The 27,890-nt window shown below is 53.4% G+C and overlaps 1 protein-coding gene across 1 annotated transcript; it reads left to right on the top strand.

The window, feature by feature from the left end:
• Positions 1 to 414: 414 nt before the first annotated feature.
• Positions 415 to 27,256, top strand: ZDHHC18 (zinc finger DHHC-type palmitoyltransferase 18). Its single transcript, XM_042950085.1, has 8 exons — positions 415 to 816; positions 5,038 to 5,198; positions 19,763 to 19,912; positions 21,493 to 21,630; positions 21,750 to 21,798; positions 22,338 to 22,440; positions 24,065 to 24,177; positions 25,304 to 27,256. Exons 1-8 carry the CDS (start codon positions 494 to 496, stop codon positions 25,419 to 25,421), a joined length of 1,155 nt encoding a protein of 384 aa, XP_042806019.1. The 5' UTR covers positions 415 to 493; the 3' UTR covers positions 25,422 to 27,256.
• Positions 27,257 to 27,890: the final 634 nt, after the last annotated feature.

A 27,890-nucleotide genomic window follows, 5' to 3' on the forward strand; every position in this document is an offset into this window, starting at 1 on the left:
CCCCCCAATACCTATCCAGTCAGACCTCAGAGATGGGTGAAGCCTGGCCCTGGAATTACAGATTGCCAGAAGTAGATCAAGAAGTCCACCACTCGAATCTCGGCGCTTGGCAAGGTGCCTGGCACACAGGGGACACCCAAGAAATGATTTCATTGCAAGGGAACAGAGGGCGCCCGGGAGCGCGCATCTGCTGCCCCGTCATCTTGCAGAGGGTACCGCCGCGGCTCAGGGTGCGCAGCGGGGCCGGGGCCGGCCGCGGGGCGCGAGCGCCATCCCGGGCCCAGGCGGAGGGGGCGCTGCGGCGGGAGGCCGCGCGGGGCGGGGGCGGGGGCGGGGCGGCGGCGGGGCCGCCCCCAGCAAGCGAGCGCCGGGCGCGCGCGCGCGCGCCGCCGCCGCCGCCGCCACCGCCACTACCACCTCCGCTGCTCGGCCCCGGTCCCGCTGCGGCCCGGCCGGCCCGTGGGGCGCGGAGCCGAGGCCCGCGGCCGGCCGCATGAAGGACTGCGAGTACCAGCAGATCAGCCCCGGGGCCGCCCCGCCGCCCGCCTCCCCTGGGGCGCGCCGCCCCGGTCCAGCCGCGCCCCCCGGCCCCGGCCCCGGGCCCCCGCCGCCCGCCAGCGCGCCGCGCTGGAGCGGCAGCGGCAGCGGCAGCGGCAGCGGGAGCATCGGCCGCCGCCCGCGGCGCAAGTGGGAGGTGTTCCCGGGCCGCAACCGCTTCTACTGCGGCGGCCGCCTCATGCTGGCCGGCCACGGCGGCGTCTTCGCACTCACGCTGCTGCTCATCCTCACCACCACCATCCTCTTCTTCGTCTTCGAGTGAGTCCCGCGGTGCCCCCGGCCCCGCCCCCTCGGGCGCCCCCATCCCTCCGGTCCCCTCCGCCCCGTGCCGCGCACTCCGCCCGCCCGGCTCCTCGGCGAGCACTCCCGCCCTTCTGGTCTCCCGCTGGGCGCCCGGTCCACTCCGACCTCCTCGGGCGCTCCACCCTTCCCTGCACCTGCCAGGCACTCTCTCCTCCCTGCTCCTCCCGGGCCTGCGTCCTCGCCCGCTCAGGATCTGCCCCCAGGCCTTTCCAGTCCCCTCGCGTGTCTCTCATCGGCCCTCCCTGGCCCTCACCACCCACCGCCCCAACCCCACCCCTACTGTCCTTCCTCCCTCGCCCATCTGGATGCTCCATCCACACGGGGCCCCATCGCCCCATCCTCTGGCCTGTCTCCTGTCCCTCCCTGCCTTTCCCTGGCACCCTGCCTTTGCCAGCCTCTGCCAGGAGCCCCATACTTGCCAGTCCCTGCACCGACCCATCCTCTCTTCCCTCTCAGAACCTGGCTCAGGCCTCCCTGATCCCCTGGCCCTCACCTCTCTGCTGGACCATCTCTTGGCCAGCCCCCGCTTCTTTCTGACCCCTTGAGGCATCTTTGCTTTATATCCCTTCCAGACAACTTCTGAATCTTTTCTGTGTCCTTTGGCTTTATACTACCCATCACGATTCTCCCAGCTGCCTCCGTGTCCCACCAGGGTCCCTTCTGGGGTCCCCTGTCATCTCTTACTCTCAGACCCTTCCCCCTTCCTTTCACCTCAGTCATTCTCCCTCTAGGCCCTCAGGCAATCTTCCCAGACTGCTTTGGGCCTCTTAGGCCTCCCTTCCCTCTCCAGTACCTTCCTTAGTTTCCCCAGTGGTTCCAGTCCTTCCCTCTGACTCCGGCAGGTCCCTGCCCCCCACCCCCATGTACCCCTGGCTTTCTTTGCATTCTCACCATTCTGGAGCAAACCTCTGGCCTGTCCCATGGCAGGAACAGCTGCAGTGCCTTGTTATTTTTCAAGAGAGTCCACAGTGCTTTGGTGTGATAGGTCCTGTTTGCCCCTGTGGGGTTTTGACCTCTTTACATCCCCGGTGACCCAGGGTAGGCCCACACAGTAGCTCCCTTTTCTGGTTGGAGGAGGAATGCTTGTCACTTCCCAGAAGTTTTGCACTCCACCTTTGGTCTCTAGCTTGAGCCGCCTGCTGTGTGATCCCTTGCACACACACTCACACTCACCCACACAGCTTCCCCTCCGGGTTCTCCCCCATCCTTTGTGGTCTTGCTTAATTGTGCGGTGTGGTTAAGAACTCCATCTCTGGAGCCAACAGACCTGGTTCAAATCCCAGCCCCACCACACACTATCCGCGTGACTCTGGGATAGTCCCTTCACCTTGGAGCCCTACTTTCGTCATCTATAAAATGGGGTTTATAATAGGTTGTCATGAGGGTGGCACTATGTCATGTGCGTAAGGTTTTAACCAGTAACAAGCACTTAATGCTGGCTGCCGTTATTAGCTGTTTTCTTCACCATAAAACACGTCCTAAGGGCCTGTGGCCGTGCTAAGGCTGCCACAAAGACGCCACCCCCAGGTACCCTCTCCAGCTGCCAGATCATGTATCTGCAACCTTGAGTTTCCCCTTGAAGCAAGGTGAGGACTTCCTACAAATTAGCTTCTCCCTTTCACCCTTCCTTTCTGAGTCAGGGTGGATGAAAAGTTCCAGGAAAATATAACACGCAGGAGCTCTGGGGAGCCCCCAGCCTCCAGTGTGTTCCTTGGGCTGAGTTTCAGATCCACCTTGCTGAGCTGACCCGACCCGACCCGACCCGCATGAGTGTTTTGAAAGTTCCTTTTCCAGTACCTCCAGGGCTGCAACCTGAGCAGGAGGAAGTTGACCGCCCCCCCCCCCCCCCACCCCCAGTCCTGTGACACTGAGGCGTGGGATTCGGTTAGTTCAGAAGCAGGATCTTCTCTGGGCTGCGTGGGTATCTTGACTGATGACAGATTTGTCCCCCAGAGAAGGGAGAAAAGAGGACTTCTGGGTTCAGGGAGGGCTTGTGAATCATCTTGCCTTGTCTCTGCCCTAATTCACTTGGGCTGGTGGAGTTGGCAGGAGGGTTTGGGGTTTGGGCTCAGACCTCCCCTGGGTCTAGACTGGGGTGTTACCTCAGTAGGGACCCAGGGTGTGGGAACGCTGGAGAGTGAGTGAGCTCACACTCTTCCATTGCGCTGGAAAAAGGTAGAGTGGCTCTCTAGGGCTTTTCCTGCTGAGAATGGTTTTGCTTCATTGTTTGGTTGGGTAAATTATTGCACAGGGCTCTCAGCAGGGTATCTGGCTTCTGCCCCACTTCCCACCCCACATGGAGGCCAGAGTGCCCCTTTAATTCTAAGTCAGATCCCAGGCTCCCCCTGGAGTTCTCCCTGACTTTCTGGGATAAGAACCAAAGTCTTCCTCTCCGTCCATCTCCCCCCACTATCCCCCTGTGCGTCCTCCTCCAGGCACATTGGCCTCTTTGCATATTCCTGCCTCAGGGCCTTTGCACCATTTGGAATACCCTTCCTTTAGAGAGTCTCATGGCTCACTCCTTCACTTTTTTTCCCTCCTTCCCTAACTGCCCCTATAAGTGAACAAACCACTCCCCTCCCTCCTATCCCCTCTTCCCGGACTACTTGTTTTCTGGAAGCACTTGCCACCATCTGAACATACTATGCCTATACTTTCTGCTAGTTTGTTGCCTGTCTCTTCTCCACAGAAGGGCTTCGTTCTCCACACTGTTTTGTCTTTGGTGCCTAGAACTGGGCCTGGTGGGTAGTAGGCATTCAGTACGGTAAATATTTGTTGAATGAACAGAGAGAGTACCTGATGAGGGCCCGGAGGCCCCAGTCCTGTCTTTGGCTGACAGGGTGACCTTGAATGTGGCTGTGGACCTCAGAGCCCCCCTCTGTAAAATCAGGGAGCTAGCACTTGGTGTTTCTGAGTGCTCTACGAGTCTCAGACTTCATCTCCGTCCCCCCAAAAGTCTGGTGATACATGAACTGGTTGATTGGCATGTGGGTGACACAGAGGGCCCAGCTTTGAGTCTTGAACCCAGGGACCACTGAGATGTTTGGGGCGGAATGTGGTCCAGTTGGAGCCGTTGGACCTGACAGTCTTTGCTCTTCAAGGGAAGGGCCTCTCTGGAAGCCAGAGCTTCTGGGAGTAGAGGCTGTGGAAACAGAGTATGTGTCCACAGGTTTGCTTTCTGTAACTGTGCCAGCTCCTGGAGCCTCTTCTGATTCTGGCCTCCCAGCAGCCTGTCGTTTCCCAAGTAGCAGCTCCTCACCCCATCAGGTGCCACTCTAGCTCTGGGAGGGAAGGCAGCGTAGGACAGCGGTTAATAGTTTGGGCAGGCCTCAGGGTCAGCCTGAGCACAGGCTGTCCTCCAAACCAACTGGGGTCGGGGACCTGAAAGCATGGGCTTGGGATGCCAGCCCTGGGATGACAGTGGCAGTGCATAGACCGTGCTCTTCCCCTAACCCCCTGCACGTGGCTAACCCCTACTTATTCTTCAGATTTTAGCTTAGACATTATCTCCTCCAGCCAGATATTCCTGACTGTTCTGCTGTTTTCCTCTCTCCCATGTTAGCACACAAAGCCCTGTGTAGCACTTCTCTCTCTGTTTACCTGTCTTTTCCCCACTAGACCGCAGCCTCATGACAGGTGGAGAAACAACACTCTTATTCACTGCCATTATTCCTGCTGTTTGTTGATGGTATTGCCTGGCATATGTGAGACCTCGCTAAATATTTGTGGAGTAACTGAATGAATGAATAAGTGAACATTGTCATGGACGGTCAACTCAAGTGACTACCTAGTTCATTGGTAGCGGCTGCCTGAAGCTCTGTGTTTAGAAGGATTCTGAAGCTGCAGCTAAGTGCCGGGGTTAAGAGTGCTGGGATCTAGACCTCTCTCCTTAGCTCATTTAAAAAAAAAAAAAAAAAAAAAAAGTTCTGGGCTCTATTGATCATGTCTGCTGCTGGCTCAGAGGGAAAGTGCAAAGATCAATTAGTGATGTCTGCTCCAGGCACTCTTGGAGGAGTGGCTGCGCTCACCTAGGAGCTGTCCCTCTTCCTCAGGGAAAGGCTGTATGCCAGAATGCGGAGTGGTGTTGATGGCATGACACGTGTCTAGTGCTGTAGCCCTGTGTTCCAGGGAGCCCTTGGGGTATCTGCTCATCTCTCTCTCCCTCTCTCTCTCTAGCTGTCCCTTCCTGGCCCGCCAGCTGACCCTCGCCATCCCCATCATCGCTGCCATCCTCTTCTTCTTCGTCATGAGCTGCCTGCTGCAGACCAGCTTCACCGACCCTGGGATCCTGCCCCGGGCCACCGTCTGTGAGGCAGCCGCTCTAGAGAAACAAATCGGTGAGGCTCCTACTCCAGCTGAAGCTGCGTCTCCCGGCTCCACATTCCTTGGTTTGAGAGGAGGCCCGATTTTCTCTTCCCACACCTTGCCAGGAACTGAGGGCACGGTAGTGAGTGAGGCAGGCTGGAGCTGACCCTGGGGTGGAAACGCATGATAAACAAGGGAACAGAGGAGCAAGTAAGAAATGCTAGCCGACGAAGGCTACCAAGGCCGTCAGCTTAGTACTGAGTGCTCGCTGGGGGTCAGGCAGTGTCTTCACCTCTTTACATGCATGATCTTATTTAATCCCCCAATAATCCTATGAGACCAGGACTGTTGTTGCTTTCCTTTTGCTGATTAAATTAAGTCTCAGAGGAGTAGAGTAAGTGGTCCAAGATCATACAGGAAGTGGAAGAGCTGGACTGAGATCTCATACAGTCTGACCAGAGGCCCTGCTCTTAAACATTCATATACACTTATTCACTCATCATTTGTCGAACCCCTATTATGTGCCCGACCCTTTTCTAGATGCTGACGATACAGTAGTGAACAAATAGGACAGTAATCCCCTGCGCTCTCGGAGCTGATGTTCCAGTGGGAGGAGAAAGACAGTTAACAAATATCTAGGACGTCAGGGGAGAGTAAAGTAGGGAGGGAGGGTAAGAGCTGGAGGGGGGAAGGGTGTATGATTTTAAACTGGGTGGTCAGGGAACACTTTGTGAAGGAGGTGACTTCTGAGCAAAGAAGCAAAGACCTGAAGAGACAAGGGATTGAACTCTGTAGGCTTCTAGGGGAAAAGCACAGTAGGTGTGGGGAGTGGGGAGTTTAGAGTAGGTGATCTGGGAAAGCCTGTAGGAGGAGGTGTACTTGAGAGGAGCTCTGAATGGTGTGATGGAGCCAGTAACGCACAGTCTGGAAACAGTAAAAGCAAAAGCCTGGAGTGGTGAACAAGCTGGTATGTTTGTTGGCTTTTAATGTTTATTTATTTATTTTGAGAGAGAGAGAGAGAGAGCATGAGCAGGGGAGGGGCAGAAAGAGAGCGAGTGAGAATCCCAAGCAGGCTTGACATCGTCAGCATAGAGCCCGACGCGGGGCTTAATGCCACGAACCGTGAGATCACGACCCGAGCCGAAATCAAGAATCAGATACTTAACCAACTGAGCCTCCCAGGCGCCCCAAGCTTGGTATGTGTAAGGAACAGCAGGAAGGCCACTGTGGCCAGAAAGAACCTGTGCTCCCAAGGCACCGCAGATAGCCCTTGATTCCTCCCAGACCACTGTGTGGGTCCCCCTGGGAGGCTGGGTGCTGGGCCTTAATCTGAGCTTGCTGCACCCTCGCTCCTTCCTGGGGAGAAGTGACGTGGCTCTTTGCACACCGGTTTCCGGTCTGTGGTTGGCTCCTTCCCCTCACAGGGTGGCTTTCAGACAGGCTTTTAAACGTCTGACTGGCCTTGAACAGACCCGGTGGCCTGTTAATGTCAGAGCTGCTGCATCCATCACTGGGAGTCATTTCACTGCTTCTCTGGCACAGCTCGGGAGGGTGGGCAGGAAGGGTGAGGATGTTCTCTTGCTCTTCGTTCTTCGGCTCATCCCTCTGCCCAGGCCTGTCTTCGGCCACGCCCTCGATTGCTGTCTTCCTCTGCCTGCATCCAGCTTCCTTCCCCCTTGCCCCACTGGGCCACTCACCACTCGGCCTCTTAGACTCAACTCTGCTCCTTCAGATTTCTGCAGTCTGACCTGGGCGGTCCACCTGGCAACAGGGGAGGCTCTGTGGCAACCCGTTTCTCCTGCCTCCAACTCAGGGCTAATCGTGAGGCAGGATTATTGTCCAGTCCAGCCTGAGCTTGGGGATCTGGCCCCCTGGAATCCTCTGGCCTCCTGTGAGTTGTGTGGGCAATAATGACAACTGTAATCCCCCATGTTTGGGGACCGCTTGGCTGCGTGTAGTGAGTGTTTTCCATCCATTATCCCCACAGATCCTCTCAGCGGCCCGGCTGTGCCAATGCAGAAACTGAGGCAGGGGGATCACGTGGCCAGGGAGTGGAGGTGTGGAGAGGGACTGTTGTGTGCCTTGATTCCCAAATGCCTCGCTTTCTTTTCTGAGATGGCCACAGGGATGCAATTCCCCATCTTCTGTGGCCGCACTATCTTTATTCTTATGTCTCAACCCAGGTATTCCGTCCTCTGAGAAGCCTTCATGACCCCAGTTGGGCCAGACCTTCCGTGACACCTTCCAAGAGCTCCGTGTCCTTCCTTTCTTGGCCCTGTGCTGCATGGTGGTGGTTACAGAATTGTCGGGCAGGCCCGGCAGCCTTTCCTGGACAGTGAGGTCTTGTTTACCTAGGCTGCCAAGTGGAGGGTCCAGGGATATTGGCTGAATGGCTGAGCCTCTGTGGAGGCCCTCCTTGATGTCCCTAGGTGACTGATGGAGAGACAGTTGGAACTTCTCCCAGTTAGGCATTACGGTTTAATCGTTTATGTGTTAATTCTATATGCTGGCTCCTGACTACAGGGGAGGAGGTGGGAGGCCAAAAATGAATCTGATGTGAACCCTGCCTTCCGATGGTTTCCAGGCTAGCTCAGTCCCAGGTAGAAGGCCTAACCAGCTGCTACAGGTGAGATCAGGCTTTGGAAGTGGATCAGAGAAACAGGAGTATCTTCTGCCTGGAGGATATGGGGAAGCTTCATGGAGAGGTGCCTTGAGCCAAAGCTTAAAGTTTGGGTAGAGTTCAAGCCCAGGAATATGTGTGAAGGGAGCCTCCAGGCAGGTGGAACAGAGGAGGAGAGAACAGAGTGGGAAGGAGCAGGGACAGGCATGGAACCCTGAGCAGGCCATATTGGCTGGAAAAGGAGCAATACTTCAGAGAATTAGAGAAATTCTGGTTGGAGAATGGGGTGGAGTTAGTCCCACGGGACCCTAAATGTCAGGGTTAGAGACTTTCCTTTGGGAACAGCTGCTAAGCCTGGAAAGTGACATCTTTGAGGCCTCTGAACTCTGAAACTTGAACAGGAGCCAAATTTGAGGGTGTGGCCAGGAGGTTTCTAATCAGGGTGAAATATATTTTCTTGAAAAGGACAAAGGTCACTGAGCCTTTTCCAGAAGGTTGGAGACCTACTTTGAGGTGGATGGTGCTGTCCACATAAACATGAACTGATGCTCACCGGGGCCCATGCAGACTGTGGGCTTCTCGCTTTGGCCCCATAGGCCAGCCACTCCAGCCCAACAGGTTCTAGCCCAAGGCTCCTGCCTTTCAAGGACCGTCTGAAGTGGGGTGACCAGCTCCTTCCAGTCTCGTGTCCGGGAAACCCCTCAGGCACAGGCGAACCGGGGTGGCTGGTCACCCGGGTCTGAGATGTTGACTTGTCAGCCGGCAAGCCCTGTAGCTGGGTCATCCCACAGGGCCATACAGAGTGCAGGCACTTTGGGAAGTTGGAAAAGAGGTAGGAGGTGCCAACATTGCTCTCAGTCTGATGGGAGACGATAGAAACATCCAGGTCTGAGTGACAGACGCTAATGTAGACACGTTTACAGCTCACAGAATGGACATAAAGGCTGCGTCTCCTTCCGCCACCACACAGCAGGTCACAAACCGCAGCCTGTCTGTGCCCAGGGTCCTGAAGCCCACTGCCCTAGGGCAGACCTGTCTCATTTGCCGCCTAGATTGACTGCTGACCAGGCCCCAACACCTTCAGTCATAGTTGTCTTTCCAGGACTCAGATTTGGCCCCAGCCCTCCCTGGTTTAGAATTCGGGTGACTCCCAGGTGCCCTCAACAGTATTTCCTGAAGATCGGTCTTTTGAGTACAATGGTCGCAATTTTTCCCTTTCTGCACCTCATCTTGTACCTTCAATTTCCTTAGTGTTTCCTTTAGGTGACTCATTTTTAAGTGTATTTTACAAGGAACATTGTTATCAACCTTGTAAGCCAAAAGCCTCTTACTGGAAATAGAACCTAATCATAAGAACAGAAACATAACAATGTTACAGAACTCTTGTGGTTACAGTTGCTAGCAAAAAGCAGTCCCTTTGAGGCCTGTGAGGATCACAGGCATTAGGTATTAGAAGTTGAGTCTTTTTAGGGCGACCGGGTGGCTCAGTCGGTTAAGGGTCTGACTTCGGCTCAGGTCATGATCTTGCGGTTTGTGGGTTCGAGCCCCTGTGTTGGGCTCTGTGCTGACAGCTCGGAGCCTGGAACCTACCTCGGATTCTGTGTCTCTGTCTCTCTCTGCTCTCACTCTCTCTCTCTCTCTCTCTCTCAAAAATAAACATACATTTAAAAATTTTTTTAAAGTTGAGACTTTTCCCCTTGATGGAGTCAGAGGCTTGAGTGAAAATTGAAGAGGGAGGAACTTTCTCATCCCATGAATTCGTGTTGCCTAGTGTTGCGGCCAGGAAACATCGTCTTCCACTTTCCTGCAGACTTGCCCGCAGAGGCGCACTTGCAGGGTGAAGGCACACTCCAGCCTACCTGCCCGCACTTCCCACCCCTGCAGCCCTCCGCCCCACTGCCTGTGCTTTGTTCCCACAGCCCCTCTCCGGCCATGCCCTCTTTCTGGTGAGCCCAAGGGGTCATTCCTCCTGATCCTGCTTAACTGCCACTTCACCTTTTGCTGCCTTCAGTGCTGCCTCCTGCCCCCACCCCCACACATTTCCTCCCCCTCCCGTCTCCACTACAGACACCAGTAACACCATGAATCCACGAGCTGTGGGGTAGACCTTTGTCATCTCTGATTCACATCATCTTCCAAGTTTGATAATGTTATTACCCAGTGAGGAACTGAGGCTCAGAGAGGTTAAGCAGCTTCCTCAAAGTCACAAGCCAGCAAGTGGCCAGGCCAGGTTTCAAAATGAGATCAGGCTGGCTGGGCCCAGAGTCCCCACATTTGACTCGCAGTGCCTCTTACACAGACTCTGTAATTATGTGCTTCCCCCCCTCACTGGGCCCTCAGGCCAAGCTCTTCCTGTATCTCCGCCCCCCAGCCCACCACTAAGCTGATATCCTGTAGGTGCTCCATAAACCTCTGGAATGAACAGAAAGGGTCAGGTGGGGACTACAGTGACCCAGTGCTCCCGGCCCCGGGCGCTGTGGCTGACCTTGAACTGACCTGGAAGCTGGGAAGACCACAGCCCCGCAGCTGCTTCCTCCACCGGTGGGGGCAACGGAAGGCCCAGCGGTCAGGACCCAGCAAGGCTGGTGGCGATCCCAGCCTTCCCTCGCTAATGCCGACTCGGTAGCACCTGCCAGCCCCAGGGTGCTTCCGTGCCAGCCACTGGGCTTGAGTCACAGAGCCGGCCGGCTGGCTCTGAGTGCAGAGTGCCTGCCTGCTCCCCTCCACGGGCTGCGGTTGGGGCGAGACCCAGAGCATGCCCCTTGGTCAGGAGGAGAGTGTGGGGAGATTCATTTGCTTCTCACAGCCGTTCAGTGAGGAGCCTTCGCCCTCATTTCACATCCCCAGGGGCTATAGATTCCCACCCGCAAGGCAGCAGGGAGGCCTTACTAGCCTGAGAGGGACTTGACTTCTTGGGGGGGAGGGGGGGAGAGAGAGAGAGAGAGCGCGCGCACGCGCCCTGGAGTAGATCTTAGATTCCTTTTGAGCAGGGATAACATCTCTTCCCACTCTGACTTCCTTCCTTTCGTCAACAAATATTTTCTGGACTGGGTGAACAAAGCAAATGTTTTCTTTCTTTCTTTCTTTCTTTCTTTCTTTCTTTCTTTCTTCCTTTCTTTTTCTTTTCTTTCTTTTCTCTTCTTTTCTTTTCTTTTCTTTTCTTTTCTCTTTTCTTTTCTTTTCTTTTCTTCTTTTTTAGCACAAAGCCTGGCATGCGGCTTGAACTCACGACCCTGTGATCAAGAGTCACATGCTTGCTCTACCAACTGAGCCAGCCAGGTGTGCCCCCCGACCCCACTTTTTAAAAATGTTTTCATTGTTCATTTTTTTAAATGTTTATTTATTTTTGGGAGAGAAAAACAGCACAAGTGGGTGAGGGGTAGAGAGGGAAGGAGACACAGAATTGGAAGCAGGCTCCAAACCCAGCTGTCAGCACAGAGCCCGACGCGGGGCTCGAACCCACGAACCGTGAGATCATGACCTGAGCCGAAGTCAGATGCTGAACTGACTGAGCCACCCAGGCGCCCCTGTGAATTTTTCTTAAAGCAAACACATTTGACTCTTCTGTACTTGCCTCTTCTCCCCTCACCTGCCACCTCTAGGCCTTGATATAGTGGTTGGTAATGTTTGAGAGAATATTTGGAAGACAAGGGTTCCAGTTTCAGCGCCCCCCCACCTTATGCTATTGAAATCTGTTTCCTCATCTGTAAAATGGGGGTACATGTCCTCTTGCCCGGCCCAGAACGTTTTTTATGCATCCAGTGAGACCGGGAATAACGGTACCCTTTGAAAATTGTTTTTCTCTATTGAAACTTAAGAGGCTGAGCCTCGTGCTCAGGAATGGCACACGGGCCTGCTCCCGGCCCCGAGGAGCTGCCACCTGCGCTGGCTGCTAGCGGGAGTTGGTGAGGAGGAAACTGAGGCTGAGGCCAGGGCCGTGATTGGGCAGCGTGGTCTGGCCGGAGAATAAGCCCTGGGGCAGCTCCTTGCCTCCCTCCCGAGTGGGGTTCGCTTTCCACAGTGACCCCGCTGCAGGGCCTCCTTTGACCCACCTTGTTCAGGGCCCCGCAGTTGGGGACTTTCATTTGGCATCTGGGTGGCTCCCTTGCTCAAGTGTGACACACTCTCCTCTTGGCAGCCTAAAGAAGAGCGTCACTTCTTCTTTCCGAGTTCTAGAGAGGGGCAGCCTGGCCCCCGGAGGGCACGGCGTGCTGGTAGGAGTTCCCTCCCTGCCTTGGCGAGGGCTTGTGGGAATCCAGTGAGGATTCCAGAAACTTCTCTCTTCCTCTTTCCTGAAAGGGTCTGGGGCTCTCCTTCACTCACAGCCGGGTTGTTTTCTGAAGTTTCTTCTTAAATCAGCTGTTTGGAATATAGCATCTCCTAGAACAACAATAACGGCTAATATTTATTAAGCTCATGCCAGGTGCCGGACGCTTTGCTAAACCCACTTGCCGAACTCTTCCTGCATCTTCCAAATAGCACTAGGAGGCAGATTTGATTATGTCCCATTTTCTTTTTTACCAGATGAGGGTCAGAGAGACTTGACCCACATCACATGGCTAGTTGTGGTTGGGCCACCTGTCTGTCTGGCTCCAAAGCCTGTGTCCAAGCCTGGAAGACAGCGGTGGGCAGGGACAGGAGCTGGACCTGGGGCCCGTGGAGTAGGGTTACAGGCCGGGTTTGGAGTAGCATCAAGAGTTTTGGGAAGAGCTGGAGAATTCTGCAGGCTAGAGGGTCCCAGTGTGAACCGTGTCACGACTGAGGGTCCTTCGAATCTAGCACTGTGCTTAGGGCGGCCTTGCAGCACCTCATTGGGCACTCACCACAATCCTGTGAGATCAAGACTGTCTTATCTCCCTTTTACGGATGAGGAAACTGAGGCTGCAAGAGGCGAAGGGACTTTCTTCAGTAGCAAGGAGGCAGCAAAATCATGATTCGAACCTAGTGTTTCAGGTTCCAGAGCCTGTGCCTTGCCGTCCCTCTGAGAACAGCAGTTAGTAAGTACTCCCCAAGTGCCGGTTCCTTTACATGTACAATTTCTGATCCTTCCATAAACCTTCCAGGCAGTGGTTATTATTTGTCTGCTTTTTCAGATGCCACAACGGGCTCACAGAGGTTAAGTGGCTTTCCTGGGGGTACTAGCTAATAAACGGAAGGGTCAGGATTTGAACTCTGGGCCTGCCTTGGTCCAAAGCCTGTGCTCTCTCCTCTTTGCCTGCTCCCTCATGGTTCATTGGATGGGACTGCCTGTTTATTCCACCATCCCTGCCACCCGGGGGCGTGCGGTCTAGGTGTCTGCACACAGCAGGCCCATCACAGCCCAGCCTGGGGCAGGTACTGTGTGCAAGGCACGGGAGCAGCCGTGCTCAGAGAAGCTGCTGGAGGCTAGGCAGGGAGCCGGAGAGTCCTGGTGAGCAAGGAGACGGCGGGGGCCAGGGCTTGGCCAGGACAGGGGCAGGAAGCCAAGGCTGCAGGGATTCATAGGGCCAAACTAGTGGGAGAAAAGCCTGGAGTGGAGGTTGAGCCCAATTGTGGAGATCCCTAGTATCAGGACAGGAAGTTGTCCTTTTATCTGTTTTTTTAGGGGAGGCCAGGGAAGGGTTATAACTCAAGAGGGGTTATTTATTTATTTATTTATTTATTTATTTATTTTGAGTTTATTTATTTATTTTGAGAGAGGAGGGGCAGAGAGAGAAGGGGACAGAGGATCCCAAGGAGACTCCGTGCTGACAGCGGAGAGCCCGATGTGGGGCTTAAACTCATGAACCGAAGTCAGACGCTTGACCAACTGAGCCACCCAGGTGCCCCCAAAAGGAATTATTTAGAGAAATGTGGTGGGTTGGAAGGCAGAGGGGCTGGAAGCAGGGAGTCTTCAGGGGAGGCTGTTTGGTGACAGGGTTCTGGCCTGGCTTAGAGCATTGGGAGGAGAGTGAAAGATTATGAAGGAAGATCCTGAGAAGACCTGGTGACTGGCCAGGAAAGGGTGAGGTAGAAGGAAGGGTCTGCAAAAGGCCTCCAAACTGAGTTTTCCTGCCTCTGCCACTCAGTGGCTGTGTGACTTTGGGCAAATCCCCTGACCTCTCTGGGCCTGTTTTCTCATTTGTAAACTGAAGGGGTTAGAAGAGAGGCGGTCAGTGGGGAGACGATTATAGTTTTCTATGCACTGGGCGCTGCATTATATGCTCTTTGACGTTCTTTCCGGCTCTTGGGTTGTGCCTTTGGCAGAAATGAGGAACCAGGCAGGGTTAAATAACACCATTATGACACTTTGAAATTTACAAAAAGACCTCAAGCCCAAGTTTTGGAAACTTGGCTTCATATCCTGGTTCTGCCACTTCCTAGCCAGGAGCGGCCTCAGACATGTCACTGAACGTCACCAAAAAGTCTCCTGAACTATAACCTGGAGGTGACTGACGTTAGTAATCCTACCTCCTGGGATGTTCTCTGGATGCAAGGAGATAATGCCTACGAAGTGCTCGGCATATAGGAGGAGGCGCTCAGTGTGGTGTTTTCTTTCCCTTGACTCTTCCTTTCTCTTCGTAATTATGGGAGCTAATAATAACAGCGTGCTTCTTAAGCATTTACTTTGTGTCACTTCACGTTTTTACCTCGGGTCACCCTCACAACAACCCTGTGATGTGGGTACTGTTATTATCCCCCTTTCAGTGATCAAGGAAACAGAGGCTCAGAGAGGTTAAACGATTTGCCCTGTTGAACATCTAGCAGACGATATCACCGGGAGAAACCCAGATAAAAAGACGTGGGGCCAGGATTCGTGCTCCATTCTACCTGTTCTTTCCATTTTACAGATGAGAAAACTGAGGCTCAGAGAAGTACATTTGGCTTTAACATTTCCCCTAACCACTGGGTGGCAAAACCAGGTTTCAGAGTGTGTCCACTGGCCTCAAACCACCTGCCCTCTGTCATGCTGCCTGTTTTAAAGAAGAGATGTTCTGGGGCGCCTGGGTGGCTCAGTCGGTTGAGCATCCGATTTCTGATCAGGTCGTGATCTTATGGTTCATGAGTTTGAACCCCACATCAGGCTCTGTGCTGTCAGCATAGAGCCTGCTTTGGATCCTCTGTCTCTGTCTCTGCCCCTTCCTAGCTCGTGCTCACGCGCTCGCTCACTCTCTCTCTCAAAAATAAAAAAAATAAACATTTTTTAAGAATAAAGAAAAGATGTTCAGATGCTTAGTTCCATTTTATTTTATTTTATTTTATTTTATTTTATTTTATTTTATTTTATTTTATTTTTATTCTTTTTAATGTTTATTTATTTTTGACAGAGAGACAGAGTGCGAGTTGGGGAGGGGCAGAGAGAGACACACACAGAATCTGAAGCAGGCTCCGGGCTCTGAGCTGTCAGCACAGGGCCCGACTCAGGGCTCAAATTCAGAAGCCATGAGATCATGACCTGAGGCAAAGTTGGACGCTTAACCAACTGAGCCACCCAGGGGCCCCTGCTTAGTTCCATTTTAAACATGTTATGGTTGGGGGGGATGGTGAACAGCCTGGTAAGAAAGAGTCTGTTTGGTAACTGGAATGTGAGACACAAGTCTGTGTGCTTCACTGATGCATGCCAAGTGCCTAGAATAGTGCCTGGCACCTGCTGGACACTCAGTAATCATTGGAGGCAGGTGGCCAAACTGGAGATATTATCTGGGGAGTGTCCAGTAGAAGTGATGGCTGGGAGCATAGTAAAGGGCTAGGGATCACAGGCAGCCTCATGTGATTCTCAGGTTCTGTCCAGAAATAAGCCACTGCCCTGGGGACTTTGGTCCTTTGAGGTCCGGGGGACCAAGAGGCTCAGTGGGTAGAATTGTGGGCTTTTGCATATGACAGACCAGGGTTTGGATTCCTGCTTGCCAGCATATGAGTTTGTGACTTTGCACAAGTTACTTAAACCTTTCTTTTCTTTCTTTAAAAAAAAAATTTTTTTTTTAAATGTTTATTTATTTTTGAGAGAGAGACACAGCACGAGCAGGGGAAGGGCAGAGAGAGAGCGAGACACAGGGTCCGAAGCAGGCTCCAGGCTCTGAGCTGTCAGCACAGAGCCCGACGTGGGGCTCGAACCCACCCACGAACTGCAAGATCATGACCTGAGCCTGAAGTCAGACGCTCAACCAGCTGAGCCCCTTAAATCTTTCTTTTTGTTAAGTTTTTACTGAAATATAATGGGCTTACAAAAAAGTGTACAAATCCTAAGTGTTCTGTTGAGTGTTCACAAACTGAACACACGCATGTAATCAGCACCCTGATGAGGAAACAGTATATGAGCAGTGTCCCAGGAGCTCCCCCTTGCCTTTCTGGTCAGTGTCACCTCTCCAGAGGTGACCGTGATCTTGACTGCTACCATATTAGATTACTTTTAGTTGTTTTTGAACATTTTGTGTTCTTACGTGTGTGGTTTCTTCACTTTACACATGTTTATGAGATTTATCCATAGTTCTTTTTTTTTTTTTTAATGTTTATTTATTTTTGAGACAGAGAGAGACCGAGCATGAACGGGGGAGGGTCAGAGAGAGAGGGAGACACAGAATCGGAAACAGGCTCCAGGCTCTGAGCTGTCAGCACAGAGCCCGACGCGGGGCTCGAACTCACGGACCGTGAGATCATGACCTGAGCCGAAGTCGGACGCTCAACTGACTGAGCCACCCAAGCGCCCCTATCCATAGTTCTTATGTGTGGTTGAGGATCGTTCATTCTTTGCTCTATAGAACTCCATACTACCTTTTGTTAATCTGTTCTATTTATGGGCATTTGGGTAGGTCCAGATTTTGGCTGAGATTCTTGTTGTGAATATTCCTGTACATCTTTTGGTGCACATCAAATCTTGCACATTTCAGGGGGCCGGGTTGGCTCAGTCAGAGAATATGTGACTCTTGATCTCAGGGTCATGAGTTCGAGCCCCATGTTGGGTGTAGAGTTTACTTAAAAAAATTTTTTTTATGGGGCGCCTGGGTGGCTCAGTCGGTTAAGCGTCCGACTTTGGCTCAGGTCATGATCTCGCGGTTCGTGAGTTCAAGCCCCGCGTCGGGCTCTGTGCTGACAGCTCGGAGCCTGGAGCCTGCTTCAGATTCTGTGTCTCCCTCTCTCTCTAGCCCTTCCCCCCTCGAGCTCTGTCTCTCTCTCTTTCTCTCTCTCAAAAATAAATAAACTTTAAAAAAAATTTTTTTAAAGAATTTTTTTTTAATCATGTACATTTCTGTTGGGGAGATACCTAGGAGTGGGCTTGCTGGGGGTGCATATGTTGAACTTTGGTGGTTAGTGTTAAGTAGTTTTTCAGAGTGGTTATATGAGATTTCTAGTTGCCTTACATTTTTACCAACACTTGATTTTTAAAATTGTTTTCATCTTAGCCATTCTGGTACATGTGTGGTGGTAACATTTTATGGTTTTATTTGCATTTCATTGAAGACTAATGAGCATGAATACCTTTTCATGTGTTTATTAGCCATTGGACAGCTTCTTTTATGAAATACCTATTTGAATCTTTTGTCCACATTTGAATTGAGATGTCTGAACTTTTTCTTACTGACATATAGGGATTCTTCATATGTTCTGGTTACAAATGCTTTGTTCTCGTTCAAATCTTCTACTCTGAAGGTCACCTTTTCATTTTTTTTTTAAGACTTTTTTTTTTAAGGTTTATTTATTTTGAGAGAGAGGGACACAGTGCATGACAGGGGAAGGGGCAAAGAGCGAGAGAGACACAGAATCCGAAACAGGCTCTAGGCTCTGAGCTGTCAGCACAGAGCCCGATGCAGGGCTTGAACTCACAGTGAGATCATGACCTGAGCCAAAGTCGGAGCCCAACTGACCGAGCTACACAGGCGCCCCTCATTTTTTTCATTGTATCTTTAGATGAACACAAGTTATTACTGTTTTTGTTAAGTAATTGCTATGTCCAACATGGGGCCAAACTCACGACCCGGAGATCAAGAGTTGCACGTGCTACCAACTGAGCCAACCAGGTGCCCCAAATAGAAGTTCTTAATTTTGGGGGCACCTGTGTAGCTCAGTCAGTTACGCGTTCGACTCTTCATTTCAGCTCAGGTCATGATCTCACAGCTTGTGAGTTTGTGCCCCATGTTGGGCTCTGTGCTGACAGCATGGAGCCTGCTTGAGATTCTCTCCCTCTCTGCTCCTCCCCCGGCTCGCACTCTCTTTCAAATATACTTAAAGAAAAAGAAGTTCTTAATTTTGATGTGATGCTGTTATACCAGATTGTTCTTTTATGATTTGCCCCTTTGGGTCTTAAGAAATCTTTGTCTGCTCCACAGTCATGTCTCCTTTTTTTTTTTTTTTAATCCCAGGCTTTTGCATTTAGAGCTACAATCTGTCTGAAATTGAATGTTTGGTGGGAGGCAGGATCCAGATGCTTTTTCCCCCATTTGTTTACCCAGTGGACTCAGCACTGTTTATTGGGGGCCCATTTTCTTTCACACCACTTCAGTGTTACCCTTGTCGTAAACCACTTGGTCATTGACATGTCAGGTCTGTTTCTGGATTCTCTTTTCTGTTCCATTGATCAGCATTTCTACCCTCGCACCCAAACCAGACCTTCTTAATCATTAGCTTTCTATCATTAGTCTTGATCTCTAGTCATAGGAGTCCTTAGCTTTGTCCTTCAGGAATGCGTTGGCTGTCTTTGGCCCTTTGCATTTCCATATGAATTTTATAACGAGTTTGTCAATTTCCACCCCCCCCCCCCCAAAAAAAAAAAAACATACTGAGATTTTTGATTGGGATTATGTTGATCTACAGATTGATTTAGGGAGAATAAAACCTTTTCTAAAATTGTGTCTTTTAATCCATGAATGCAATATATCTCTGCATTTCTTTTCCTCTTAAAATTTTTATTATGAAGAACTTCAAACATCCAGAAAAGTGTGAAATACAATGAGTTTCTTTCTTTTAAGTTTATTTATTTATTTTGAGAGCGAACGCACACACACCAGCGGGGGATGGGCAGAGAGAAGAAGAGACAGAATCCCAACTAGGCTCTGTGCCATCAGTGCAGAGCGAGATGCAGGCCTCAGATTCACAAACTGTGAGATCATGACCTGAGCTGAGACCAAGAGTCAGACGCTTAACTGACCAGGCCACCCAGGCGCCCCAATAGAATTAATTTATGCATGTTCATCATCTAGATTTAATAGTTGTTATTAGTGTATCTTATTTGTGTCATATATATTTGTAGTTCTTTTTTTTTTTTAAGATTTTATTTTTAAGTAATCTCTGCATCCAACATGGGTCTCGAACTCACAAGCCCGAGATCCAGAGTTGCGTGCTCTTCCGACAGAGCCAGCCAGGCGCCCCTATATTTACAATTCTTTTTTTTTTTTTTAATGTTTATTTATTTTTGAGAGAGACAGAGTGCAAGCAGGGGAGAGGCAGAGAGAGGGAGACACAGAATCCAAAGCAGGCTCCAGGCTCCAAGCTGTCAGCATGGAGCCCGAGGTGGGGCTCCAACTCAACGAACCGTGAGATCATGACCCGAGCCGACATCGGACGCTTAACTGTCTCCCTCTCTTTGTAAGTGACGTGGATTTTGTTAGACATCAGGATCAGTGGTGTTGTAGGTGCCCCGCATTCTGGATCTGATTGTTTTCTCATAGTGTTGTTTACTTTGTCTTCCATCCCCTGTACCTCCTAGAAACTGGAACTTAGGTCTAGGCTTGACTAGATAAACCTCCCCCAGTCTTCCCAGAGTCGCCTTCTCAAAGTTGTGTAAGACCAGCAGTGCGTGAGCATGTGGGTAATGCTTTAGCACAGGGCTTGGCACACAGCAAATTTCGGTAGGTAGCAGCTCTTAATATCTGTCCCCTCCTTGGGCCCGCCAATGGCTTGTTCCCAGGAAACGGTTTCCCTAAGGCTTCTCCTGTCCGTGCCAGGCAGCAGTGGCTTCCACCCAGCTGGGGCTTCTGGCTCTGGGCTTGGACATTCCCCATCTTTCTGTCCTCCCACCCCCAGATAACACAGGCAGTTCCACGTACCGGCCACCCCCTCGGACCCGGGAGGTGATGATCAACGGGCAGATGGTCAAGTTGAAGTACTGCTTCACCTGCAAGATGTTTCGGCCACCCCGGACCTCACACTGCAGTGTCTGCGACAACTGTGTGGGTAAGTGGGAGGCAGCAGGAAGCGGTGCAGGGAGCCCTGAAGACAGAGGAGTCACTCATGGGGGCGGGGGTGTGTCTGAAATAGCCAGAGCTGGGCAGGAAGTCACCCAAATTTGCTCTGATTGAGGAAGGGCTGTGGGGAGAGGCTCAGAGTGTGACCAGTGGTATCTTGGCTTCAGCCCAGGATTGGTAGATTCCTTTCCCCCAGCTCTGAAGTATGGGGGAGATGCAGAGAGACCCTGGACCCTTCTCCCAGGACTCAGCCTGGTCCTCAGTAGGTCCAAGTTTCTAGGAACCAGAGACTAGAGCAATAACATTCTAGATACTTTGGGGCCAGAAAGAGAATGATTTACCATCCAGCAGCCCAGAGCCAGCTATACTGAATGACTTTGATCTGATTCCCAGGGTTTGGGAGGGACAAGAATCTGAGAACAGAGGAGTTCAAGCCAGTCAGGTAGAGAGGATGTGGCCAGGATTGGAAGCTAAGCTCCAGGCCCACACCTTCGGTGGTTGCTGGGGAACCAGAGGCTGTTTTGTCTCCTCTTCTTGCTCTCCAGAGGCCGGGCAGCTCTGATGGGGACCGAGGGTGTGCCCCTGGAAGGGTGTCATAAGGGAAATGCTATGTAAGAGGATCCAGGTGAGCTGAGCCACGGTGACTGAGCGTGGTCCCCAGGGCAGTGAGCTCATCACGCTAGCTCAGCACTCCCTGAGAGAACAGTAGGGAACACCCCATGACAGCAGGCAGCCGAGTGGGTGACTCAGTGGGCGTTATTCTTCCCTGAGAATCCGCAAAGGGTGCTGGCCATGGTAGGAGGCCTGCAGTGGGCTTGTGATCCACATTCCCACAGAGGACTTTCATTACCAGTCTGGGTGTGACACCAGCAGCCCCGCCCCCCCCCCCCCCGCCCCCACCCACCGCCCTGGGGTGCTAGTGTGAGCTCAGCCCTCTGGCCAGGCCTTACATGCCAGCTCTCCACAAGTTACACAGCGGCCCCGCCCCTCCCTGAGCCTCTAGTTCTAGAGCAGGGAATGGGGAGCGTTGTTTGTCGCAGGTGGCCAGGGTCGTAGGCCAGGCGACAAGTGCTTTTTGTGCATCTTCGTACCACGCACAGCTGGACGTGGGACTCAGCTCGGTGTGAGGCCAACACCGGCCCCCTCGTGGAGTTTACCATCCAGCAGGGGTAATTGGCCGGTCCGCTAATTATTAATAAGTATGTAAACACACATGGGCAAAGAGCCGCAGAAGATAAGTAGCAGCGGGTAACAGAGGGCCCTCACCTTGTCTGGGATCAGGGGAGGCTTTCTTAAGGAAGTGGCTTTGCAGCTGAGATACAAAAGAGGAATCGCCCTTAACCAGGTGAAGAGATAGAGAAGAATGTGTGAGGCAGTGGGAAGCTTGCAGAAAGGCCCAGAAGCAGGGAGCGTGTGAGGAGCTGCGAATCGGCTGAATGGGCCGGTACAGAGAGAGTGTGGGGGAAGAAAGCCCCAGCTGTGGCGTGAGGCCTCCAGACACCTGTGCTGGTTGCAGCCCAGGCACGCTAACCTGTCCCCCCCCCCCCCCGCCCCCGGGCCCTTTTCCAGAACGGTTTGACCATCACTGCCCCTGGGTGGGCAACTGTGTGGGGAGACGGAACTACCGCTTCTTCTACGCGTTTATTCTCTCCCTCTCGTTCCTGACGGCCTTCATCTTCGCCTGTGTGGTCACCCACCTGACGCTGCGTGAGTTGGGCGTGGGGGCAGGGGTGTGCAGGAGGGGTGGGCCGGCAAGCTCTGCCAAGTCAAGGGGCTGTGGTCACTGTCCATCTGAGCTGTGCTCTGTCCTGTTTTCTCCTCCCCAGGCTCTCAGGGAAGCAACTTCCTCTCCACTCTGAAGGAGACACCAGCGAGATATCCTTTGTCAGCCAATAGATGCCCTGGTGGGAACGAGGCCCCTTCACTGGGGTGGATCCCCACACCTCATCCTGTAATCCGGGGGGAATGGTGTAGCGCTAATGTTTGTCCTCTAGAATAATCTGATATACCAGCTGCTTCCGTTTCCTCCCCGGCTAGAGCTGATCCTAAACAGTCTGATCAAAGGGCTGGGGTGGCCAAGAACTCTCAGGAGCCACAGTCCCTGTCTTCCCTTAAGACACCAAGCAACCGGGACGGGGTTCTTGTGCGGGGTTCTTGGTGCCTGGCATCTTCAGTTCCCCCTACTGTCCATCACCCGTCCTGCTCTTGAATGGGCTCCCGAACCCTTCTTAGGGTTCAGGAGGTAATCCTGTCGAGAAGTGGTGACTGGACCGCAGGAAGGTTACAAACCCATCTCCTTTCTGGGGAAATCGCTCACGGAAGGATAGGTGAGAAGGGCTGGGCATGGCAGGCCTCCAGGGGCCGGGGAGGCCCCCAGCCCTGTCCCGGTGTGGGTCCTTGACCACCCTGCTCACTGTGCTGGAGTTGGTGATCTGCTTCTTCTCCATCTGGTCCATCCTGGGCCTCTCAGGGTTTCATACTTACCTCGTCGCCTCCAACCTGACAACTAACGAAGACGTGAGTAAGGCTGGAGCAACCTCCATTCACTGGGCAGGAGGCGGGGCCCTGGGCAGGAGGCGGGGCCCTGGGCAGGAGGCGGGGCCCTGGGCAGGAGGCGGGGCTCTAGGCAGGAGGCGGGGCTCTAGGCAAGAGGCGGGGCCCTGGGCAGGAGGCTGGGCGAGGGGGCCTGCAGCGGCCGGCCGCAGTGCAGCCTGACTCGCCTGACTCGGGCTGCTGGGGTAACACGGGTGGGGACAGACGGTAGCCAGACATTGCCTTCCAGTGCTCCTGGCTTGGCCCTGGGAGATCCGGTACAGGGTCTTCTAAGGCCCCCACGTGCCTTGGCCCCTCCGCGCAGGCTTTCTCGCTAACCCAGAGGCAGTGCTCCACCGTAACAGTCCTTACGTTTGGCCCGCGTGTTAACTGTCTCCAGAGTTCTTTCAGCTCCCATCATCTCTTTGGGTCCTTTTGCCAACTCTGAGGCAGAAGGAACAGGGATGCTTTTTCTCCTGTTTGATGGCTGAGTGACTTGCCCCAAGGTCACACGGCCAGAAAGGGACAGAGTCAGGGTTGCGGCCAAAAGCCCTGGGCTACCCTTGCTGCGCCCCACCACACTGCACTTACAGGCAAAGAGATGTGACTATTCTCAGGGTGCCCCTGGGGTTCCCTTGGGCATCCTTATTGAGGGAGACAGCGAGGATAGGACTATGGGGCTATGTCAACCCTCCCTACCTGCTGCCTTTCAGACCCCCACCGGCAAGCATTGTTTGAGCGCCCACTGTGTGCTCAGCCCCGGGCCCGACCTGACCTCCCCTTCTTTTCTCCCAAACGATAAAAAAGTAAATGACAGCATCTGTGCCAGGGCCACCATCAGATACTGCTCAGAGGCCCGTGACCAACAGAAAATACATCTCTTGACCTCAGCCTCTCATTCTGGGAAACAGAACTTAACACTCATGATAGGGTTTCATGTGCTGAATGATTGGTACAGAGCAGAAATGACATCAGCCAGCATCTCCCAAGGCAGTTTTGTGGGTGCTGGTTCTTCAAGATGTTACTAGGGGTTAAGCAAAAAGATGTGTTATAGCCAAATGACTTTGGGAAACTCTGGGTTAAAGTCAAGCAAGTATCCTTTGTTGCTAAACTCTTCAGTGCCTTTGATAGCTGGCCTCACAAATCTAGAGATGGCAAGATTTCATCTCCAACGATGCTATCACAGTTCCCTGTTTTTCAAATGAGGACTGAGATTCAGGGAAGTGCTCTGTCCAGGGTCATGCAGTGTGTCAGGGGCAGGGCCAGGGCTCATAGCCAGGTCAGCCTGAGCTCTGTCCCCTTATACTACCTTCCCTTAGAGGTGGCTGGCCGGAGAAGGGAGGATGCACCCAAGAAGTTTCCTTTGGAGGCTTCTCTTTGGCTGTGCGCTGCTCTCTGTCCTGATTAGGGCTTCCTCCTCTCGGCTAGGTGCCCCGACATCCAGCAGTCCCCCACACTCACTGAATAGCCTGGGTTAAAGACATGTCCCCTCCAATAGTCTACCTAGCATTGGAAAAACTCTCACCAGTTTTTCCCAGCCTCTAGACCTCCCTCCTAGAAAATCGAAGTAAAAGGAGGTACCTGACTCAGACCTCCTTCCTGCTGGCAGATCAAAGGCTCGTGGTCCAGCAAGAGGGGCGGTGAGGCCTCCGTCAATCCCTACAGCCATAAAAGTGTTATCACCAACTGCTGTGCTGTGCTCTGTGGCCCCCTACCTCCCAGGTAAGCCAGGGGTGAGCATGGGGAGAGGTCACAGGGCCTGGCCCGGCCAGTGGGGGGATAGCCCTGCGAGTCCACACCTCTCAAAGAGGTTCTGGAAGCAGCAGACCTCTCTTCACACGACAGAAGCCCTCTGTCCACCATCCCCGGCAGGGTGCACTCAAGGCATTTATCACACAAAAGAATTCTGTGTAATATTTTTTTTTTTTTTTGAGAGAGAGTGACAAAGCATGAGCAGGGGAGGAGCAGAGAGAGAGGGAGACACAGAATCCGAAACAGGCTCCAGGCTCTAGGCTCTGAGCTGTCAGCACAGAGCCCGACACGGGGCTCGAACTCACAAACCGTGAGATCATGACCCGAGCCGAAGTCGAACGTTTAACTCACTGAGCCACCCAGGCGCCCCGAATTCTGTGTAATTTTTAATCACATATGCTCATTGTAGAAAAACATAGAGTACAAAATCTTAAAAAGAAGAGTACTAACTATCACATGTAATCTTATTCCCCAGTGATCACCACAATTAATGTTTTGGCTACTCTTGGGCAACATTTCCCTTCCGGTGCTGGTGGCTGGACCGGGCGGGGTCTCCATCCTCCCTCCTGGTGGCGCCCTGAGGGTTCAGCCCTGCTGGGAAGTGCCCTTGTCTTCACACCAGGGGGCACCAGAGTGCCAGAACAGGAGCTCCACTGCAGTGGGCACTGCGGGACCCAGACCTTCCCCACACCGTCCCCGACTTCTCCTGCCTCATAGGAGTGTCATCCTTGCCGTGGGGGTGGGGGGTAGGTCACAGTGGGAATCGCGCTATTTCCAAATGCTCTTCCATCCTGCTTTTCCCCTCACCCACAGCCTGGCTTTGTGGCAGCCAGACCGAAAAATGGGCCGGTTTGAATTCACAGTGCATCAATCTGGTGGTCCAAAACCAGGTGTCCAGGGTGCAGAGAGGGCCCTTCTGGTTCCCCTGCTCTGGAAGGGAAGGGTCTTGAGCCCCCAGCTAGAGATCAGCTCCCCTTTCTGAGGCTTTCTAGGGCTGGGTCTTTTCTTGGCTGGAAAATGGACTCTGCCATCCAGCCCCAGGCCTGGACCGCTGGTGTTGGGCAGGGCCCTCACGTCCCCCCTTGTGTTTTGGAAGCCTCATTGACCGGAGGGGATTTGTGCAGTCAGACGCCGTGTTGCCCTCGCCCATCAGGAGCGATGAGCCAGCCTGCGGAGCCAAGCCTGACGCCAGCATGGTAGGAGGCCACCCCTGAACTGGGCTCGGTACTTGCCACCTGCTGGCTTGTCCACCCCTCCGCAGTCACCTGCCACCCTCCACACCTGCCGGGACCCTCCCCATTCCACCCAAGGGAAGCAGAGCCGCCAAAGACTCTTTCGTATTTATTTCCCACCCTGCGTGGCTTGCCCCGCACTTCCGTGGCTGTCCCCTCTGCTCCCCAAACCCAAGTTCCCACAGCCTTGGGCCCTAGATCCCCGCAGCTGATCAGCGGCAGGAGTGACAGGAGAGAGAGAGGCCAGGGCCCCTGAGGCCGCGAGGGGACCATGCCGAGTCTCTGCCTGTGCCGGGGCGAGCCCCGTGTGAATGAGGGTGCGGACTGCGTGCGATACCTCCCAGGTGGAGGGGCCGGTGGGCTCTGCTCAGCTGGGGTCCTGGGGGTGAAGTGGGACCTAAGAGCATTCGGCTCTGGACAGCGGGCTGTGGGAGAGGATGCCTCCGTGGGCCGTTGTGGTCTGTGGGCTCCTTCATTCTTTTTGTGATGACCATTGTTCTTTCTTCCGTTCATGTTTTTTCCTATGGCGTCGGCCAGTAGGGTGGAGCTGGGGTTCTAGATGGATAGGGCAGAGTTGGGGGTGGTGGGAGACAGCCTGTGTCAGAGAAGGCTGAGCCAGCCAGCGAGGCACCCAAGACCTCAGCTCCTGCGTGATTCCTGGGCAGCACGCTAGGAAGTGGGGGCCTTGCCTGCTCTCTACCCATGGAGGGTTCTCTAAGGGATCCCAGTCTGACCTCCCTGCCTCCCCACCTCTCTCCCAAGTCAGTTCTTGGGCTGGGTGGGTTATCCTCTTGCTGGCAATACTTGAAACGGGTTTATTAATGCTGGGTATTTTGCACAATTTTATAGACCTCTTTTCTACGTAGCATTTTTTAAGTGGAAGAAAAAACAGTCGGCCACATTGCTATCTGTGTAGTGCCAGGTTAAAGATTAGCAGAAAGCAAGTTGGGTTTTATAAATTTATAAGAGAACGTCTGGCTGTGAGTGAGTGTGTGTGCGTGTGTTCGCGTGTGCCCTTGTATGAATGCGGCTGGCTCCCGCTTCCCTACATCCCCTGGGCTGCCCCTCTCCCCGCCATCCCCCTCGGGTGTCAGCTGGCAGCAGCAAGGAGCGGCCTGAGCCACGGCAACAGGGAGCCTGTGCAGTGATCGCAGGAGACCTCTGGGTTCCCCGCTGCAGCTCAGCCCCCACCCTCCTATCTTCCCTTCCTCCTCGGACATCAGGAAGCCTGGGACCTGCCCAGACTGGCTGAGGCTGGGCGTGGTGGATGGGGTAATGGCTGTGGGGAGCGGCTGCCACTCTACAAGCCGCACACCCTCCTCCCGGCTCTGAGTATGGGACCTGGTGCCAGCGGCCAGAGAACAGGGACTCTCTGCCAGCTGGAGGACTCCATCCAGAGAAAAGGGAGGAAGGAGCAGGGTGGGCCGAGAAGCGAGTGAAGGTTGGCCTACGTCTGGGCCCCAAAGTCAAAGGATGTCTCTTCTCTGCGGGGAACTGTAGTTTCTTGTCAAAGTAGATAGGAGATTGTTCTGTCTCCCTCCTTGGCCCTTCAAGTGGGCTGAAGCCCTTGGAAAGTGACCTAGGAAGTCCTCGCCTCTTGCCCTTCCTTGCTGCAGAAGCTAGTGGGTCACAGGCAGCTGAGAACTGGCAGCTGCAGAGGGTCCCCCCTGGGAGAAACAGCCTCGCCCCAGCGCCAGGACCCCGGGCCATGCTGCAAGTGGGGAGGGGGCTGGCTAGAGGAGGGGAAGCCCCCTGCCTTTTATTTAAGCCAGTATTCTTTGTTCCTGCTTGTAATAAAATTTTCGTTTTTAAGAGTTGATTTGCTTTGGTTTGGTTTTTGTTTGCTCTTTCTTTGCTGAGGCTCCGACTGGCAGCCCTCTGTTCTTTCAGCCAAACTTGGTCTTTCCTGGGGAGACAGAAGGCAGGAAGGCCAGTGATGTGGCTAAAGGTCTCCTCTCCTGGCCGAGTCTGTCTGCTGGAGACTGAGCAAGGTGGCCCCCATAGGCATGTAAGAAGAGGCCATCCTGTCCCCTTTTTGTCCCCTCTACTTTCCCCTGCCTCCGGGATTTGGAGACCCCCAGGTTCTTTTTCCTTGCTGCCTTTTCGCTCTGACCCCCAGTGACCGCTCAGCTAAGAAAATGTTTATGAGACCCTAGATTCCAATCTGCGAGCCGGAGCCTCCCTGGCCCCCAGCCCCGCCTTGAGCAGCGGGGCCCAGCCAGACGACTCGTAACACTGGCCCACCTCTCTGGTATCTCCCCCAGGAGGACACCTGTCAGGATTTTGCCATCTCCTGCACAGCCTGAGGGGAGCTAACAGGCCTCTTTGCAGAGGGTTAGCTGGTAAGACCGTGTCTCCCCTGTCGGCCAGCACCGCCTAGTCCCCTCACACGCCATCTCATCCCCATCGCATGCCTTGCCGACCCCATGGAGCCCATTCATCTGTCTGGTG

Source organism: Panthera leo, chromosome C1 (genome assembly GCF_018350215.1).
Source record: "Panthera leo isolate Ple1 chromosome C1, P.leo_Ple1_pat1.1, whole genome shotgun sequence".
Classification (NCBI taxonomy): Eukaryota; Metazoa; Chordata; class Mammalia; order Carnivora; family Felidae; genus Panthera; species Panthera leo.